Below are 19,132 nucleotides of genomic sequence, written 5' to 3'. Positions count from 1 at the left end.
CGTTGCTGATGCCGCAGCAGTGCGAACTGTCTTTTACCAACACGCCGTGGTTCTTTAATGAAGAAACTAAGCCAACAATTAAGAAGTGAAAACAGTTAAAGATAACTTGACCCGAGGAATGATTAGGAATAGTTGCTTCGCTGGAAGCCTTGGACGGCGAGTGACCGACACGAGTGCACGTACGTATACATTTCTCGTGACATTGGTCGTGGTACTGTGCAAGTCGGGAGAGCCTTATCCCTCAACATCCGCCATCGAACTGTTATGACGCCTTGCTTCTGATTTCTCCTAAGCTTATTCGCTGTTCTGGATGAAACTCCTGTATCTGTGTACCTACGGTACTCATGAACAAGGTTTCAGTTTTAGTTTCGAAATACCCCGTCCGCTGCCTGCATGGTTCCAGATGTCAAAGTCACCGTCCGCTGCAACACACGTCCTACACTTGACACGCAGCCGTGTATACCTGTCATTAGAGACGTTGCGCTTCTACGTTTACTGCTCTCTGGCTTTGTGCTTCTGTAACAATAATGATGGGCTTGGCAACACTTCTGCTTCACAACCGTTTGTAGCACGCTCTGTATGCTGCTGTAGTGCCTTGAGAAACCCTGCACTGTTGGTTCTTGTGCTACCCGTTTTGTGAAGTACGATCTCTTGCTGCTTTTGTGCCTGAACTGACGCATGTACAGACAGCGCAAAGCAGCTTCCTAATGACGATCGTCCGTTGGGCACGTGACATGCTTTCGTACCTCCTGACTATGTAGAAAGAAACCCCAGACAGGAGAAAAAAGGGGGCAGATAATGAGCTACCTGTCTTTCCTCTTTCTTCCCTGCCACGGGGTTGTTTCTATTCATGTACGAGCTCCGCTCTTGTCCTTTCGCTTCAATATTCGTACTTTCTTTCGTGCGCACTCAATTTTGCGGTGCCAATTCAATTGTTCCTTTGCTTCTCTGTGACGACAAGAGGGGTCTGCGGAATGTCATACAGTGCGAACATTATAATAATCGGACTGTTTCCGAGAGTTATTACATGTAACATGACCCATGTCTAAAACACACTCTGTATGAAAGCGTGCGATGCGCTGCACACAAATGTTCAATTCCATTTCTTCAAGAACTGATTTGACTTGGGAAACATGTCGTGTCTATGGTCAACATAATGTCGCATGACGCGAATTTATTTATGCAATTTTGAGCCGCATCACGTAGCGTGCATATACGTATATTCACTTAGCTTGGTCTAACCCTTCGCTCTTTTGTTTCTGTTGCAGCATCTTCTTCCATGCAAGCCCCTGGTCGCGCACCGCGGATCACGGAGCAGCCGGCAGACGTGGTGGTACGCAAGCACGAGCCGGTGACGTTGAGTTGCGGAGCGGACGGTGATCCTCCGCCCCGCATCACTTGGTTCCACGAGGGACGCCCCGTGAAGAACAGCGCCACGCGTATGCCTCTCCCCGATGGACAGCTCTTTTTCTTGCACGTCTTGCACGGTCGGAGGGACCAGGACACCGGCATTTACTGGTGCGTCGCATCCAACGGCCACGGGGAGGCGCGGTCGCGAAACGCCAGTCTTGAAGTCGCAGGTATGTTCAAATAGGAATGATTTTTCGCTAGGGGATCGATGGCACTACTTCTTAGTCCTGGGGTTGACGTGTCGTGGGGCACGCGTCTACAGCCTCGCGTATTTGAAAGCGTCAGTCTTATTCTTATTTGAATAGCATAATTTAAATATCGATGTCATACAGTGTATGACAGCAGAACCGGTAAATGCAAGCCCGGGAAGCGGTTCCCCACGCACATAAATCAAATCTTGTACACTTTGTAAATCATACATACTTTTTCCTACGTCACTCACTGCTCAGAATCAGACAACATGTTTCGATGAAGTACATTAGCATTGATTCAAGGATAATACAGATTCAGCAGACTGCGTCTAAATACGAGGGTGTTCAAGTCAAACCGGAACTTTTCGTCTTTCGCAACAGTAAAACGTTCTTAGACGAGGGAAATAGGTTTTATTTCTCGATGTATTCCCCAGCTACACTGATATACTTTTCCCAGCATTTCACTAGTGCTCCAATGCCAGCAGCGTAGAAAGACTTGTCAGTGCGGCGCAGACATGATCGGACCGCATGCTGCACCTCGTCATCACAGCTGAAATGGCGGCCCCCGAAGTCAACGTATGCGTTTGCGGGAGGCCAGTGTGTGCATACATTGTGTTCTGGCAAGCATCAATGAGGACGAACAGTTGTAATAAAGGGAGCCAGTTTTCTTCGGTTTCACTATTTTTACGTGTTTCCCATCCATCGCAGCAACACAGTTTGGGAACTGCCACAGCGCTTCAAAGTAACGTGCTTTATCCCTGGATAAAGCTAGTACTAAAAATGCAACATATTGACGTACTTACGTTATAGCGTCTCACTTTGCAATGTCATTATTTCGTAATTATTCACTGGGGGAGCTTCTTATACAACGCGATATGCAAAAAGTGCGAATTCGTAAATTTCCTGTTTTTCCATAACTTTATATGTATAGATGGGACGGTAACGCACCCCCCCCCCCACACACACACACAAAAAAAAAAAAGAAAAAAAGAAAAAGTGATCAGGAAAGATTCTAAGGGTTGTTTGAATGGTAGAGGATATCTTCCCGTTCTAATTGCACTACCAACGGTGCGGGTTCATGGTGGTGAATTCTCGCTATGCCACCGGTATACGCGATGAACGTTTTATTGCAATGAGTAGTGTATGAAGGCAGTAGACATTCCAAAATCCATCCGATTTCTGCACTCTAAAAACCGAACTTCACACTATTAAAAACGAACTTCACCTCATAGCACGCTCCTAGCCAACCATAATCTCGAATGATATCGTTATCTGACCTGATTTGTTGAGAACGGGAGGCGTACGCCTTTTTTGTGACAATTATGAACAGCATAAGTGTCACAAAAAAGGCGTACGCCTCCCGTTTTCAACAAATCAGGGCGGATAACGATATCATTCGAGATTATGGTTGGCTAAGACCGTGCTATGCGGTGAAGTTCATTTTTAAGAGTGCACGGCATAGCACGCTATGTGCCAACCATGGCCACGAGCTATAGGGTCGTCGCTTCTGATTCGAAGAGAGAGGAGAGCGAACGGTTTTTTGTGTCAGTTATCATTTATCCGAATTGACACAAAGGGGGGGGGGGGTTAATGGCAGGATCGGCTCGCCGTTGTTTTCCACACAGAAGTGCCGTCGTCACGACTATAGGGGGAAAAAAAAGAAGCAAGACAGATGAAGGATAAAGGATGAAAGGTGGTGTTAGCGAAGTAAGAATCCATCGCCAGGCATCGCTGCTTCTCTAAATACAGGTATAGAATGACAACGGAGGCGCCCCGGCCGACGCCCGAGAGAGAGAACCACGAGACACGAACGAAAGCGGACGCGTGGCCGCACGAAGCGTTTAATTTTATCCTATATCTAGTATGTAACCTACGAAATAAAATTCAGTTATCCCATTACGAATTCACTGTGACTACGGTGCTCACAACTGACAGTGGAGATGCGTAGACGGTGCATGAGTTCGTCGGGGGGAGCAAAGTGTTAGATGGGTCGTTGAGCAAGACCTGCCTTCTGCAGAAAGAGGACAAGGTTTCTTGCTTTAGCAGAACGTGCGGCAGAAGAACTACCACACACACCAATGACACAAAAAAGGTGTACGCCCCACACTGTCCTCCAATCCCTATCATTCGCGGCTATGGTTTGCACAGAGCGTGTTATGCGGTGACGCTGCTTTACTGTGTTCGAAAGGTGCGACCTTTACACCACAGCCGTCTCTGCTTCACATCACACTCAACACCGTTGACTGCTGCAGAGTCACGGTAGAAAATTAAGACACACAGCTTTCATAGCACTCTCTCCTACGCTCTTTCCCGCTCAGTCTTATTTACGAACGCTTTATGCATTTAGAGGCATGTTTAGGCACACATAATTCGAACGAACCTGTTGGAGATGGGTTATGGAAAGACGATCACTGGCTAGTATACTGGCACTCATATTCGTCTCTATACTCTCCTTATGCGCTTTGCTATGCTTACCAGAATGTATTCAATAGTGGCCACATCTATTCTCAAAACCTTCCGATAGACACATGGGTTTTCGTGTCGTAGCTCCCGTAGAAGGCTATTTTGCAGACCGTGCTCTGTCCTCAACACCCATTCTTTCGTCCATACCTTCGTTAACCGCTTATTTTCATGGCAACATTCACTATCGTCAATGAGAACAGTAAAAGCCACTGGTTTTCGCCTTCTTTCGTCCATTGAGCACCAAGCACCGTGCAAATAAAATTAATGCTGCAACCTTCAACCGCAGCGCGAACGTCATCCCCGGCCGCTAAGCTGACAGCACATTGGAAAACTATCTGTGTAGGCATTCCAGGAGGGCGTAGCCTCAGCGCCTTATCATTTACCCCCTCGCTCCTTCAGTCGCTGCGCCGTCAGAAAACACGTTTGTGTGAATACACGGTTATGCACATCTCTGAGGACCTGCCAGTAGTAGGCTGCACTGTTGATCGTCACACCAGTCGGCAGAAAATCCACATGAACCACGCAGGCGCTGTCCCAGAAAATCGTGGCCATGATTTTTCCAGCAGACGGAATGCTTCGGAATTTCTTGGGAGGTGGCGAGTTGACATGCTTCCACTGTTTTCACTGTGTTCCATGCGTTTCGATTCCGGTGTGAAATGATGAACCCACGTTTCATCGCATGTGATGATCCGATCAAGGAATGGCTGGCCTTCATTGTCTCAACGGTCCTTTAGCTCTTGGGAGATTTGCAGTCTTGTGTGCCGGTCGAACACAGAGAGGTGCCGCGACACACCGCGTGCTCTAACTTTCCGGAACTGAAGGTGTTCGTGAATAATAGTGTTCAAAGTTCCCATAGAAAGATCCGTCTTTTGAGCAAGTTCGCGGCATGTTATCCGTCGGTTTTCGAGGATCAGGCGCTCCACGCGTTCAATGTTCAGAGGAACAGCGGCACTGAGCTCCGAGCCGCCGCGGCCGGGATCATCCTGCACTGAGGTACGGCCCTCTCAAAATCGTCTGCACAACTCAAATGTTTTGCTGCGGCTGAGCGTATGGGGAGCCTGAAGTCTGCTGTGAATTTCACTCGATTTTACACGTTCATTCACAAGAAATTTAATTACAACTCGCGGTTCGAAGCGCGTGCTCACCGTGTGCTCCGCCATCTTGTTCAGCACGTGACTTCAGTTTCACACAGACTTTGGGCCACCATGCGGCGAGAGCGGAGACTTCTCCCATGTGTAAATGACGAACAAGTAGCAGCAAGATCCCTTTTAACGCTCACGAGAAAAAAAGTCCCGCTTAGACTTGAACGCCCGAAAGTAACAGAGTGTGATACCATAATACGCACCCTCGCCTGTGTCGTCGTTTTCTTTGTTTGCTGCCCAAACTGGCTGTCGTTTCCGTGGATCTCATCCACCTTCTTGTCTGCGTATACGCCATCTTATTCTTCACATTCCATGCCTGAATCTGCGAGTTACTTGTTTAAGGTAAAAATCCTACATTTGCAAAGATGGCGGTGGGTGTAGCTGCTTGCCGTAGTCGGTCACGCTTGGGCGGGCGATGTACGACTATCCCAGGGGGTCGTGCGTCCTGGGACGACTTCCCAGGGAACTGTGCCGACATTTGTCTTAAAACATCTGATGAAAACCCATGGAAAACACTGAGACAGCAGAGCCGGCGCCCGGATTCGAACCCGGGTCACCTCCCAGCCTCGGCGTGGAATGCCATCACCGTAGCCATCACGTAGGCCACGGGAGCTGGTGTTCGCAAAGATCATGATAGAGTAGCCGTGGACAGCTTTTTAAGAAGGCTAGGCCCAATGAGGATTCTTCGTATGTTATCATCAATCAGAGGCAGGCGTAAACAGTACAAAGGCCGTAGGAGTACGACTGAGCCATACACTCTTAAAAATGAACTTCACCACATAGCACGCTCCTAGCCAACCATCACCCCGAATGACAACGTTCTCGCCCCTGATTTCTTGAAAACGGGAGGAGGAGCCTATTTTGTGCCGTGCATAATGGACACAAAATAGGCTCCTCCTCCCGTTTTCAACAAATCAGGGGCGAGAACGTTGTCATTCGGGGTGATGGTTGGCTAGGAGCGTGCTATGTGGTGAAGTTCATTTTTAAGAGTGTAGGGCACCGATCTACGGGTGTTTATTTGCCTAATCCTCATTACCATCCTGTGACAGCATTTCTTAGTTTCTTTTTTTTTTTTTTTTCTGTATCAGAAGGCAGTGCAACATCAAAGGCGTAACACTCGTGGGTATAGTTTCGTATCGTGTTGCATTGCAACCAAGAGTTGACCGAGACTGGTCTTGTAATCGTAGGTACTGATGAACATACTCCTCGGGGACGAGAGATTTCGAAGTGAGTGCACAGGGGTGGACAGGTAGATCAAGGTTGTTGCTTTCTTCATGTGCAACTCTGCGAAAGAGCGCACTACACTGATAGGACACATCCAGCCACCCCAATAACCTTCAGCACTTGGTGCGGCTTGAGAAATATTAGGCCGACTCGATATATGCTCCCGCAAAGATCTTTTTATTGGAATGTACTGAAGGATAGTTCTCAAACGTGTACAGCCGTAAGCATGTTGTAACATACTGTAGCATTCTGTTCTGTGCATATCGCGCTGCTGTGCCGTATCATCCAAGACCTCACGAATAACTTTTCTACGATGTTTGTCCTTTCCGGGCAGAAACCGGTAGTGTGTGACGGTGAACCACCAAACGTCGTCATCGTCTCATTGTCGCTCAGCAGCACATCCGCATGCCTCCAACGACGTGACGGGATGTGCCCAGCTGTGCCGTCTGGGTGTTTCCTCTGTCTCCCGACATTTCCCTTACAGTTCCCTGTGAAGTTGACCCAGGACGCACGACCCCCCTGGAGCAACGTGTTACCATAACGGCAGGCACAGCCCTCGGCAATAAAACGCCACCAACCAACCGTGTCGTAAACTTTACCATGAACTTAATCACTCTTACACTTTCATTTTCTTTTTTTTTTTTCATTTAATTTATTTCCGTCATGCGATCGCGATGGGGGATGTCGAGGTCAAAAGCAGGAACTGCCTAGTCACCCCTACAGACTAAAGCAACGGCTGTTTTCAGCCTAGATTACAGTCATACATCATTCAATGCACATATGGAAGCATAAATGGAAAATAAATTAAACAGTGGATGGGTTAGCTACAACAACAACAACAACAGTAGACAACAACAAAAATTACTATAAACATTTTACCAAGGCTGACGACTACGGAATGGTTTACTGAACAAACAGCGGGTTAAAATAACGAAAAATGACTCTTTAACATAGACTGCTTGGGATCTTTAAAAGATATGATAGACAAATCAATATCAAGACGATGCTGATGATTCACAAGGCGTGGCACTGTTGCTACTAATCTCTGACTCGTAGTTTGTCCTGGAGAACGGTTCAGAAAACTTATCAGCGGGACGGAGGGCGTAGTGGCTCACGTTTTGTTTACCTGTGCGAGGTGAAACAGGTCATTAGGATATTTTAATTATTTTTTGCAGACAGAGCTGGTCAGGATATCTACTGTTGAAAAATGGGCACAATGCGATGTTTGGAAAATAAAGGTCCTATCGTGGTGTCATAGGGCGCTCCCTCGATGGTACCAATTGCCCTTTTTTGCAATATATGTCGTTGCTGTAGAGAACTCATTGATGCAGAGCCCCAAACGAGGCTACAGCAATATGCGTACATATGCACGCATATACGTACGTATATATATAGATGCGCCACTGGATCAGCGCCTCATATAAGTAACGTTTACTCCAAGTAGGAAGTACATAGTTGTATTTCCTCAGTACAGCAATAGCACGACTGACCGAAGTCACAACCGAAGAGGTGTGATCACGCCATAGTAACTTGTTATCAAATGTCACTCCCAGAATTTGTATCTTCTGGGCAAGCTTTATGTTGGAATTCCCAATGAAACGTCCCTGGTCCGGTGTGTTAGCGAGCCACGAGGGGTGAATAGTGTAGCAACTGTTTTCTCAGTGTTAATGGAGAGGCAGTAGTGTAAAGCCAAGGAAGCAATGTTCGACAAGACATTTTCTGCATTCTTGGCTGTGTGAGCAAAAGATACCCCGGCGGTACATCACCGGTATATAGAGACTAATCTCGGGATCTAGCGTGCAAATGTCGTCGATGTATATTATGAATAGCAAGGAACCTAAAATACTTCCTTGTGGGACCCCAGATATAATGCCAAGTGCGCTTGAACTGTGGTAAATATCCAGGGAGACGAATTGGCAGCGATGACACAAATACGATTGAAAAAGTAAGAGACTTACACCAGCGCGAATTCCGTAATGATGCGGCTTATGACGATTTCGGGTGATGTACCTGGTAATCCGAGCGAGAGCGCCCAGGTCCAGTGCACGCTCTACACGGGAGTCGCTCTGGGGCAGTCATCACCTGAATTTGTCGGACGCTCTACCGCTCTTCTACGAGGGTCGCTGCGCTCGCTACACATTGTGCGTTCGTCGTGTTGGTGAACTTCCGGCGGCGTCGTTGGCGTCGTAGCGCACTTTCGGCTGATCACAAGCATAGCTTGCGAGAAGCAGGTCACATCTTCCTCTTTGTCATTCGCATTATCGGTGTCAATTGACTTTCATCGCTACTACTTTTGTAAAGATCCATGCCGTCAATGGTGAACGCAACAAAGAAACAGATGACAGGTCATGTGACTGGCAGACAGCCGCAGGAGCAATACGTAGCAGACGACACTCGCGAGGCGCATATATGGCATGCTCGCCGTTGAGGGCCGGTTTTGGCTCGGCCTCTCGCAGCAAGAGCCAAAAAAAGTGCTCTTGGGGCGAGCGATCTGCTCCGTAGTGCATCATCCGAACACGCGGCTCTTGCTCTGACCGCACCACCCGAATTTACCGCTCGGGTTCGGGGCAGAAAAAAGTGCCCCAAGTGCATCACCCGAAATCGCCATTAGCAAGTATAACACGCGATGGTTGAGTGCGTCAAACGCCTTCGAAATGTCATTGTACAACTTTTTAGCTTCAAAACCATTTAAATGTAACTCTTTCTGTCTGACAAGTGCGACTTTTGTAGATTTGTCGCATCTGAAGCCAAACTGCCTGGGGGAAATTAGATTGTACTTCTCTAGGTAATTTGATAATCGTATGTAAGTGATCTTCTCAACGACCTTAGAGTAGTGTGGTAAAACAGACACTAGAGAGACAAGAGAGAGCAAGCTATTGCTTGGGAAGTTGCCTTGTTGTATATGCATAGGTTACAGATGTGAGCAAGGGGAAGGGCGACTATATGCGACCCATACTTAAGACTCTTGATAACAAGTTTAATGGCATCTGGTAAGTTTCATTGTTTAATTTCAATTTAATTGTTTCAACACCAATCAGACAGAATCGTCCAGTACAAGAACGATCTCCTGACCTGAGCCTTTTGATTCAGTCCCGTCATAGGCTTTTAAGCATCTGGAAAGCATTGCTCCACGTCCTCTTGTTCGATTGGAAGCACGCAGTCTTACGTTTGTTCGCTGAATACACGCTGTACCCTTGCCTCTGGCGGTTCAGACAGGGACACTCTCTCTGCTAAGTAGCCCCGAAGACGATCACAAGTGTATCTGCATTCAATCGCACCGGTGCTTCTTCACGTGCATGCATGGCTCGCACGAAGAGTCTGTTATTCTCCAGACATCGTGCGGTACACAAATCCACGTTCTTCCAGCAGCGCTTGACAGTGACAGATGATCTCGTGGCGAATAAACCTTCCTCGTATTAGACGGGAGACACACAAATAACGTTGTCTTTCCCCCGCTGTTCCTCATTAAGAACCGAAGGCAAGACGGCAGCAACCAGAAAATAATACGCCTTTGAATCCTCGCGTGCTCTTATTATTCCCCGCACTGGCTTTCGCAATTTCATTAAACTCAACACAGACATTCATTACCCCCATTGGCGTAGAAAGAAGAAGCCGAAATAATCAACGGGGGTCCCTTCTTCCAGGATTCCTCCGCAATATCCCTCCGCGCATCCCCCAATCTGTCCTATCTGGAAGAGAAACGAAATAGCATTTTTCTTCTGTTCCCCATCAAGGCAGGGAAATAAGGAGGACGCCTCCTTCTCCCGCACTCGTATATATCTAAGAAAGCAACGGAATACGAAGGCGATGCTGGCAGAAGAGATTAACCTCGAAGCTGGCCAGAGTCAAAATTGGAATGCCGGGGCGTCCCTAATTTTCTGGCGACGGAAATTGCCGGCCGCTTAGAAAAGTGTTATCTACGTCGTTATGCTCCCGAGAGCCTCTTATACGTAAATTTTTGTGCGCCTGTGATTTCTCTCTCTCGACAGAATTACCCCTTTTTAATTAAAAAGCCTCGTCGTGTGACATGGCTTATCGCATCGCAGCTATTATGGAACGCGGGCTACACTTGCCAGAATATTGTCTCGAGGTAAAAAGAGCATCCGGAGAGAAATCTTTACGACCGGAATCCTCGAATTCCGTTCCGCGTGTGCGTATACGCGACCGTTCGATATATTCGGGAGATTGAACTCCGCTCCCAGAGAGGTCCCTATTTTATGGTAGGCGCACACTTGACATTCCGCTGCTGAAGAGGGTCACGGGTGATTGTCTTCATTCCCAGTTGCCAATGATCATTAGCCTGCAGTTGATATATCGATTACAGTCAAGAGGAGCGCGTGCTTCAGTATTCCGCGGTGCCCCTAACGAACCCGCGTGTTATGCAGGCAGATAACTATGAGAGGGAGTAGAAATACTCTCCATCGTGCTTCTGGATATTGGCCTACATGTCTGTCAGTTCGGTTGTTACCGACAAGCGGACGTATAGATGGATAGCTGCGAGAAAATCGGACAGGAGGTCTGGTTGGGTTAATAAATATGCGCTATCGAAGTGCAATGGGAGGACGAGCAGTGCCATAATTGAAATTGTCGCTCTATTTCATGCCAGTTACGGTTCCTGCCATAAATGTTGATTTTTCCGCTGTGTGGTAGAAGTTCGACAACGGCACTCATAAAGACCAAATTATATCTTCTTGCATATAAACTACGTTATTATGCATATAGGAAGGGAGTTAGAACACGTAAAAGCATGGTGCTAGTCGAACATGTTTGAATACAAGAACCTATCAGCAACACTGGATCAGTAATGTTCAGTATACGTTGGTGATTCAACGAAAGACAGGACGAAAAATACTAATCTGGGCCATGCTGCTCAGTTCCAGAATCTGAATACCTAGACTGTCCCGCAAAATTGTAAACGCAAACGTCGTCAACGTTGGCAGTTATCCGGTGTTGTCAACCCAAATGTCGACGTTGCACGATAGCACGCAATTTATTTCCTAATAAGGAGGCCTAGTATTGCTCTCGAAGAACTCGGATACATCTGCATAAAATCTTTATCTGAAAAGCTAGGAATCCTCTCGGCGGTAACACCTTGGAAGCACCACCGTGAGAGAGACCCTAAAAATCGCATTTTCCATGCACCCCATTGTACGCTCAACGATGGGCCGGAAATAGTCTCAACGGCCACGTCACGATTCCACGCTTTCTCTCACATTTCCATAGCGAATTGCCGGTCAGACACTTTCTCACCCCACCAGGGCCTTCCCTGACAGAGTCGGGGTTCCATTGCCGCATTCCTCCCCGCATGACCCTGGGAAGTTCACGCCATGCGCACTACTCAGAATATCACACACGTTTGGGTGTACAGCCTCACAATGCGCTATGCCTCTGCACCAGCCAACAGGCAGCAGGTCATAATCGGCCCTCCCAGATCAGCCGCAATTCATTACGGATAATTGAACCTGACGCAGAAACACACGCGTATCTATCACGACTCTTAAAGACACGTTTTCACCCGCCTTGGCCGTAGGTATGTTGAAGAGGCTACGGACAAGGGTCCGGATGGGTCGTTAAGATTTTAGGAGGCCGCAATTAAAATCTCGGTTCTGGGAAACCAACAGCGCTCCGTCGAGCCTAGGGCGCTTTGGGAGTGCCCCTAATCGAGCAGTATATAACTGGGATCTTCAACATTCCTTGGTGCGCGTGTGTCACAATATGTTACTGGGACAATTATGTGGGGACAGACTTGGGCGTGTACGGCGACTGTCTATCGGAGGGGCATCATGTCCCTATATGCTCGTTATATATTTGACGATATGGCATATCGTTTGTCAAAAGCAACCATAAGCAATGAGTAGTGTCTACCGCGCTTTGCACTATTTTTGTCCCTATTGTAATTATGTATCTCGCTCCACGGCGCAAACATGTCTCACTGGTCCCGTAACATACGAAAGTTGCCCCTAGCAAGGAATGCTCGACCAATTGCTACACGTTCGCTTTTAACGCTTATCTCTTCCAGTTATCTGTGACCTTTCATAAGTATAGTTATTTCGAAATCCAAAGAAGGGGGCTCTATCTTGGCGTGCGCCTTCCGTCTACCTGTACCACACAGTTTCACCGCCTTTCCATTAACACCAAGCTCTATATGAAGCAAGTTTGTACTGTTGCGTCACGGAACTGTTTTTTTCTCAACGTCCATTTTGAAGATCATCATCTGACTCTTAGCATCCTTCAGTTTCATCATTTCCTGTCATTCACCAACCGGTCCGGTTTCACCCGAACGGCGATAAAGCTCGTAGTTTGCCACTCCCGCTAATGCTCAAGGAGAGATTATGGCACGTTCGCGGACACTCCCTCCGCAACGCACACTTAGCCTAACCACATTAATACGTTCATCAGCAGGAGGGCTCCGCTATTCCGTCTTCCGTGACACACATGGTGGCGTCCATCTCCACAAGGGTTCTCCGACCATAACGCCTGTCCACAATCCGTGCACTTCCGAACTTTGCATCGCTTCCTAGGGCTCAGCAGTTCTTCACTGGTCCACATACATATCGGAGAGCGAGTGCTCTTCTGCAATATCCCTCAAGGGCAACTTCTTGATCCCACCTCTAAGTCTCCGTTGCGCGGCGAACACTCGGCCAGAAGATAATCTTGAGGCAAGCGGAATCCGTCTTCTGGACGTTTCCTACATCTCTCACTGCTTCTAAAGAGGCAGCCGTCTTAAGTCTTGCGTGAGATTTATGGCCGATCTCATCCGAGCTTCCAACGCATTATCTCGCCCTCCCATCACCCATGTGCGTATTGAGATGCAGGCTGGATTTGCGCCGGTGGTGGTGCCGTCCTCTTTATTCTTCGTCTCCTCGCTTCCCGGTTAACCCTCTACGCGGAGGCGCCGGGGGCTTCTCTATACCGCGAATGAAGCAAGCGGGCCGGTACCCTACGCATTCGGTGATATATTGTCGCGGCTGTGTGTTAATGCGGTCCTATCCGTGATATAGCACGTACTGGTGTATGTGGTTTTTCATCTCGTGATTCGTCCGGGATTTTTCTACGCAATAGCTCATAAGAGAAGCGTGGCACATGCGTGTGCGTGTGGAAGTGGAGGCTTTTTAAGCGGGATTCGGGCGGGTGTTAAACATTCACTTTAGGGTGGATTTGTAGGAGTTGTGGGGTGTCGTAAGTGACTCTCCGGCCGCCGGTGGAAATGTAAATTCGAGCGGTGGAACGCGGGGAATTTGGAAGTTTCTGCTAATGGATGCTAAGTGCGAATCGGTGTAAACTTTCTCAAGATATTTCGCGAGAGTTTGAAGGCGGTTTTGATAGTCTGCCCTCTACTGTTACGTGTGCTCTCCCAGCTACTTTAGCAAATCACTTGAGTGCCCGACGTCTGCTAAACCCGCGCAAACACGTATGTGATATCTAGTGAGCACCTTGTGAGAGTCCTTTGAAGCATCGCGGAGTATTCATTTCTCGCGCATAGTTGAACAAGGAACGAAGACGTGACTTTAGAAGGTGATCAAACTCAGGAAGTTGACAAGTCATGAATGCTGGTAATCAAGCGCCAGGCTTACTCTTCATAGCACGCAGAGACTCACCGCGTCTGATGGCATGTTAAAAACCAGCGGCAACATATAAAAAGCCCGACTTTAATCATTGCTGAGATATCTGTGCGACCAAACGTAGACACGTCGCTGACGGGGGTACTCCGAAGTAAAAGGGCTCCAAATCTCTCATCTCTTATACCTACCGCAGTTATTACCTATAGATGAGACGGGTCTCGAGAAGCTTACTATAGCTACCACACAATAATAGGCGGTACGTCAGCAAATTACACGTCTGACAAATAGCGAATTATTTATTTTGGTGCAACAGTCGAGATACCCTGTAGGGCCTGGACAACAGCGATATCAGAAAGTTGCAGTTCCTTGGGGTTCATCAGCATGTCTATCCAGGCAGAGCTGTAGTGGAATAATATCTTGCGATATCCCACTCGTTACACAATATATGGATGACACCGTGAAGCTGTCGTTGGCCCGGTAAAAGGGACCGAATAAGAAGACACGTAGCACAAAGACGTCTTTGCCCAGCGAGGTTTATTTTGCAACTAAAAAACTAATGCCTTTTCTTGGGGTCCAGAGACCTCCAAGTGCGAACAAGTAAAAAACAAGAAACGCAGTTAAGACACAGGAAAAAAAGGGAGACAGTTTCCCCTCTACTTCCAGGGAAACTGGAGTTCCGTGCCCCCCTTCTCCTGGGTGCGTCATGACAGCCACTTATCACTCCGTGTCGCAGCCGTCCAGCTGCAGACCCGTTTTTTGGCCGAACACAGTTTTACAACATCTTCCCCCCCGAAATGAGCATGCAAAGATTGCTCATTTAAGAGGGTGTGGGCGACTCTGAGGCCTCCAGGGGATACAGTAGCTGCGCGGGCCGCCTGGTGATGGTCCCTGTCGGCATCTTCACAGTGTAGGCCCGTACGTGCCCGTCCCTTCCAGGGTGGCTGGCAACAATGCGCACCGTTCTCCACATGTGTCGTGGCACATTATCCTCTCGAAGGATAGCGAGGTCCCCTTCTTTCAGTGATTTTGACCTCCGGTCCTGCGTTAAATGGGCTGACCGCAGCTCTAGGAGGTATTCCTTTTGCCAGCGCTGCCAGAAGTTGTTCATTAAGCGTTGTCTGTATTTCCACCGACGTGTGATGCTGTGGTGAGTGGAAACTGCTGGCGTTGTTTCAACCTCTGGCAAAGCTGTCAGCCTTTTCCCGATAAGGAAGTGCGCTGGTGTTAGCGCCACAGGCTCGCTGGCATCCGCGTGGATATAGGTTAAAGGACGGGAGTTGATTGATGCCTCGATGTCCACCAATACAGTCATAAGCTCTTCGAAGGTGAGGCTCAGCCTGCCGAGAACTTTCCGAAGTGAACTCTTTACTGTACGCACCATCCGCTCCCACCATCCCCCCCACCAGGGTGCCCGCTCCACAATGAACCGCCACGTTATGCGATGTTTGCTGCAAAAGTCCTGCGTTTCGCTTGTGCGGAGAATATTCCACATTACTTGAATGTCCTTTGCAGCTCTTTTAAAGGTGAGGGCGTTGTCACTGTAGAACGTGCTCGGTAGGCCTCTTCGGGCAACGAAGCGGCGCAGTGCTAGGAGAAAAGATTCGGTCGACAGATTTGTCACTAGTTCGAGATGAACTGCACGAGTTGTTGCGCACGTAAATAGCAGAATGTAGGATTTTTCGTGTTGTCCGGTTGTCTTTACCAACAGCGGACCGGCATAGTCAAGCCCTACAACGTCAAAGGGATGACTCTGGTCGACTCGCTCTTTCGGGAGGGGCGCAGTGGGAGCACTGGCAGGTTCCAGTCGGCACCTTCGACAAATGAGACACTTGAAAATTGTCCGTTTCACCACCTGCCGGGCGCTAGGAATCCAGTATTTCTCCCGAATATCAGACAGCGTAGACTGTAGTCCACCATGCAAAGTTCGTAGGTGAGCAGCGTTTACAATCAGCGTGGTCACATCACTGTCTTTTGGAAGAAGAATTGGGTGTTTCGTTTCTTCCGAAATGTTGGCGTAGTGCAGACGTCCCTTCACTCTTAGACATCCATCGTCGTCTATGTACGGTTGAAGGTCGGCGATCGATGAGCCACGTTGCACCTGACCCTTGTGTTCTAGATGACGGATTTCGTTCGCGTAGTAGTTGATCTGAGCCTGCTTGATCCACAGGATTTCCGCTCTGTTGATTTCAGCTGTGGTCAAAAACGTTTCAGACGCGAGAAGTTGTTTCCGACACTTGTTAACAAACCGTAGTAACCACGCGGTGACTCGAAGTAACTTTGTGTAGGAGCTGAAGCCTGACACTGTCATCAACGGTGGCGGTGCAGCCACGGTGGTCATAACGATGACATCTTGTCGTCGTTTTTCTACTTCAACAGACTGTAGGTTTTCCGTGATGTGAGCTTCCTGGCGAGGCCAATGTTCTTCTTGTTCTGAAAGCCATCTCGGCCCGCGCCACCACAGTTGACTGTCACGTAGTTTTTCGACTGTTTGTCCGCGTGTCAGTGCGTCCGCCGGATTTTGAGGGCCAGGGCAGTGATTCCACGCGTCCGGGTCACTCAGCGACTGTACTTCGGACACTCTATTTGCGACGAATGGCTTCCAGGCATTGGCAGTCCCGCGAATCCAACAGAGCGTGATTGTGGAATCTGTCCAGAAGTACACGGGCAGCTTTTCAGCAAGGAAGGATGTCCGCAAGAATGACGCCATTCGTGCCCCAATCACTGCTCCCATGAGTTCAAGTCGAGGTAACGTTAGTTTCTTCAGCGGTGCAACACGAGATTTCGCAAACACTAGGTTGACGCTGACCTGCCTATCGTTGTCTTCTGCTCGGAGGTAGGCGCATGCGCCATAGGCTAGCGGACTTGCGTCGGTGAATACGTGAAGTTGGAGATTTTCCGCCCGACTCATTCCCGTCATTAGGTATCGCGGAGCAGTTATGGTTGGTAGGTTTCTCAGCTCTGAACTCCATGATCTCCAGTCAGCCAGTGTGCCGTCTGGTAAAGGATCGTCCCAATCCAAACCGATCTCCCAAAGACGCTGAAATAAGATCTTCACGCGGATGAAGTACGGTGCGAGAAATCCAAGAGGGTCGAATACCCGCGCCGACATCTGAAGTACGGAACGTTTCGTATTCCGTAGGATGGTGAGGACCTCCAGTAAGTGTTCACCCGAGAACCTGAAGCAGTCGTTCTTGTGGTCCCAAACTATTCCAAGTACTTTGGAAACTTCTCCCGCTTTTATATGCTTCTCGGGTCCTGTTATTGATGGAGCCGCAGTGGAGCTCGGGCCGTTGATATACTGCTGTAGCTCCGTCGAATTCGAACTCCATTTCGTTAGGTTCATGCCGGCTTCCGCCATCAAGGCTTGAGCTGTGTCCTTTATTGTCTTTGCCTCCTCCACTGTAGAGGCGCCCGCGAGAAGGTCGTCTACGTAGAACGAGCGCTCCAAAATCGTCGCGACGTCCGCTTGGTCATCCCGCGCATTCCTGAGATGGTATTGTAAGGTGGCTCCTAGAAGAAATGGGCTAGATGTTGTCCCGAATGGCACCCGTGTCATGCGCCATTCCTCCACAGCTGGCAACGGATGGTTGACTGTCGGCACGTCAGCAAACCACAGGAATCGCAGAGCGTCGCGATCTGCTTCGTTAATGGCGATCTGAAGGAAGGCCTTCTCGATATCAGCTGTCAGGGCAATTGCGTTCATCCTGAACCGGAGCAACACTGGAACTAGGTCGGAGTTGATCTTGGGACCCTTCTCCAGATGGTCGTTGAGGGAACTTGATTTACTGGCATGCGAGGACGCGTCGAAGACCACTCGGAGCCGGGTTGATGATGAGTCAGGCTTTATAACCGCTCGATGTGGCATGTAGTACACACGCCCGTGTGTTCCAGTGGCGTCCGGAGCCTTTTCAGCATGACCTTGTCTCAGGTACCCCCTGATAGCTTCGTCATATTCGGTGAGGCAGCCATCTGAGGTCAGCCGGTTGACTAACCTGTGCAATCTCTTCTCGGCAACGGCATAGTTATCGTCCAAAGTGTTTGGCGTTGCCTTCCAAGGGAGAGAGACCCCATAGTGGCCGTCAATTTTAACGATGCCTTTTTGGAATTCTCTGTGGACCTCTTCGTTTTGTAGTTTGTTAGATTTTGGATCATCTGTTATTCCGATACTGTCCAGTTCCCATAGCTGGCGTAGGGAGGTGTGATGGTCATCGTTTTGTATCCCTGCTCGCAGAACACATACCATCACATTAGCGGCGTCGGTAAGGGTGCTTCTGGTACAGGGCTGTCCCTGAAATGTCCATCCGAGCACGGTGGAGATGGCAACGAGGTCTGGATGGCTCTCACAGCGACTGACGTCCCCGCACAAAAGTTTCCACATCTGGTCAGCACCAACAAGCAGGCTGATTCCCTCGACGCCAGCGATAGATGGGAAAAGGAGACGATCCGCAATCTCCATACCTTGTTGACGCAAGCTCCTTACGAAAGAGTCGTCGATGGGCGTTTGCACCACGTCTTCGCAGATGAACGGTATGGCGATTGCCTCGAGGATGTGTTCTGTGGTCTTGTACTGGCTCCTTAGACGCAACTGAACAACCCTCAAGCTTCTGCTGCGATGGTCTGCGCACGAAGTTGCGAAGGTATTGAGGCGTATATTGGTTGTTCCAATTACTGGTAATCCCAGCTTGTCCACGAGGTCCTCACGGACGAACGTTCGTTGGCTACCGCCATCAATTATGCCTCGCACGTATGCACAGTTGATATCCGTAACAGCCCAAGCGCGGAAAGTTTGAAGTAGCACCTCCGTGTGCGGTAAAGTCGGAGAGGCACTCGCGGAGAACAAGTTGGTGGTGGTCATCTGCTGGGCGGCATCCTGCGGTAACTTCGGTTTCCAGGATGGATCACATAGCGATACACAATGTCTCCCACCACATTTTGCGCATCTTCCCCCATACCGACAGTTCTTAGACATGTGCCCCTGCTTTGTACACCGGAAGCATCTTTTCGATGATCCAAGTTTCCTTTTCTTCTCATCCAATGTAAGGTCTCCCGTGCAAGTATCTGCATTATGGCCTTTTGATCCGCAGAAGAAGCAACCGGAGCTCACCTTGCCGGTGCTGTGGAGCACGAGCGCCGATGGAGG

The 19,132-nt window shown here is 48.9% G+C and overlaps 1 protein-coding gene across 5 annotated transcripts in view; it reads left to right on the top strand.

The window, feature by feature from the left end:
* The window catches only part of LOC135385268 (protein sax-3-like), a 305,668-nt gene that overhangs the window by 227,925 nt on the left and 58,611 nt on the right, over nt 1-19,132 (top strand). For all 5 annotated transcript variants that reach the window (XM_064614480.1, XM_064614482.1, XM_064614479.1 and 2 more), the window contains exon 2: nt 1,269-1,580. In XM_064614480.1, the coding sequence (XP_064470550.1) occupies nt 1,269-1,580 (312 nt within the window). The remainder of the gene's footprint in view (nt 1-1,268; nt 1,581-19,132) is intronic.

The sequence above is a fragment of the Ornithodoros turicata genome, chromosome 2, assembly GCF_037126465.1.
Source record: "Ornithodoros turicata isolate Travis chromosome 2, ASM3712646v1, whole genome shotgun sequence".
NCBI classification, from domain to species: domain Eukaryota; kingdom Metazoa; phylum Arthropoda; class Arachnida; order Ixodida; family Argasidae; genus Ornithodoros; species Ornithodoros turicata.
This window is presented reverse-complemented; position numbering and strand designations above follow the sequence as displayed.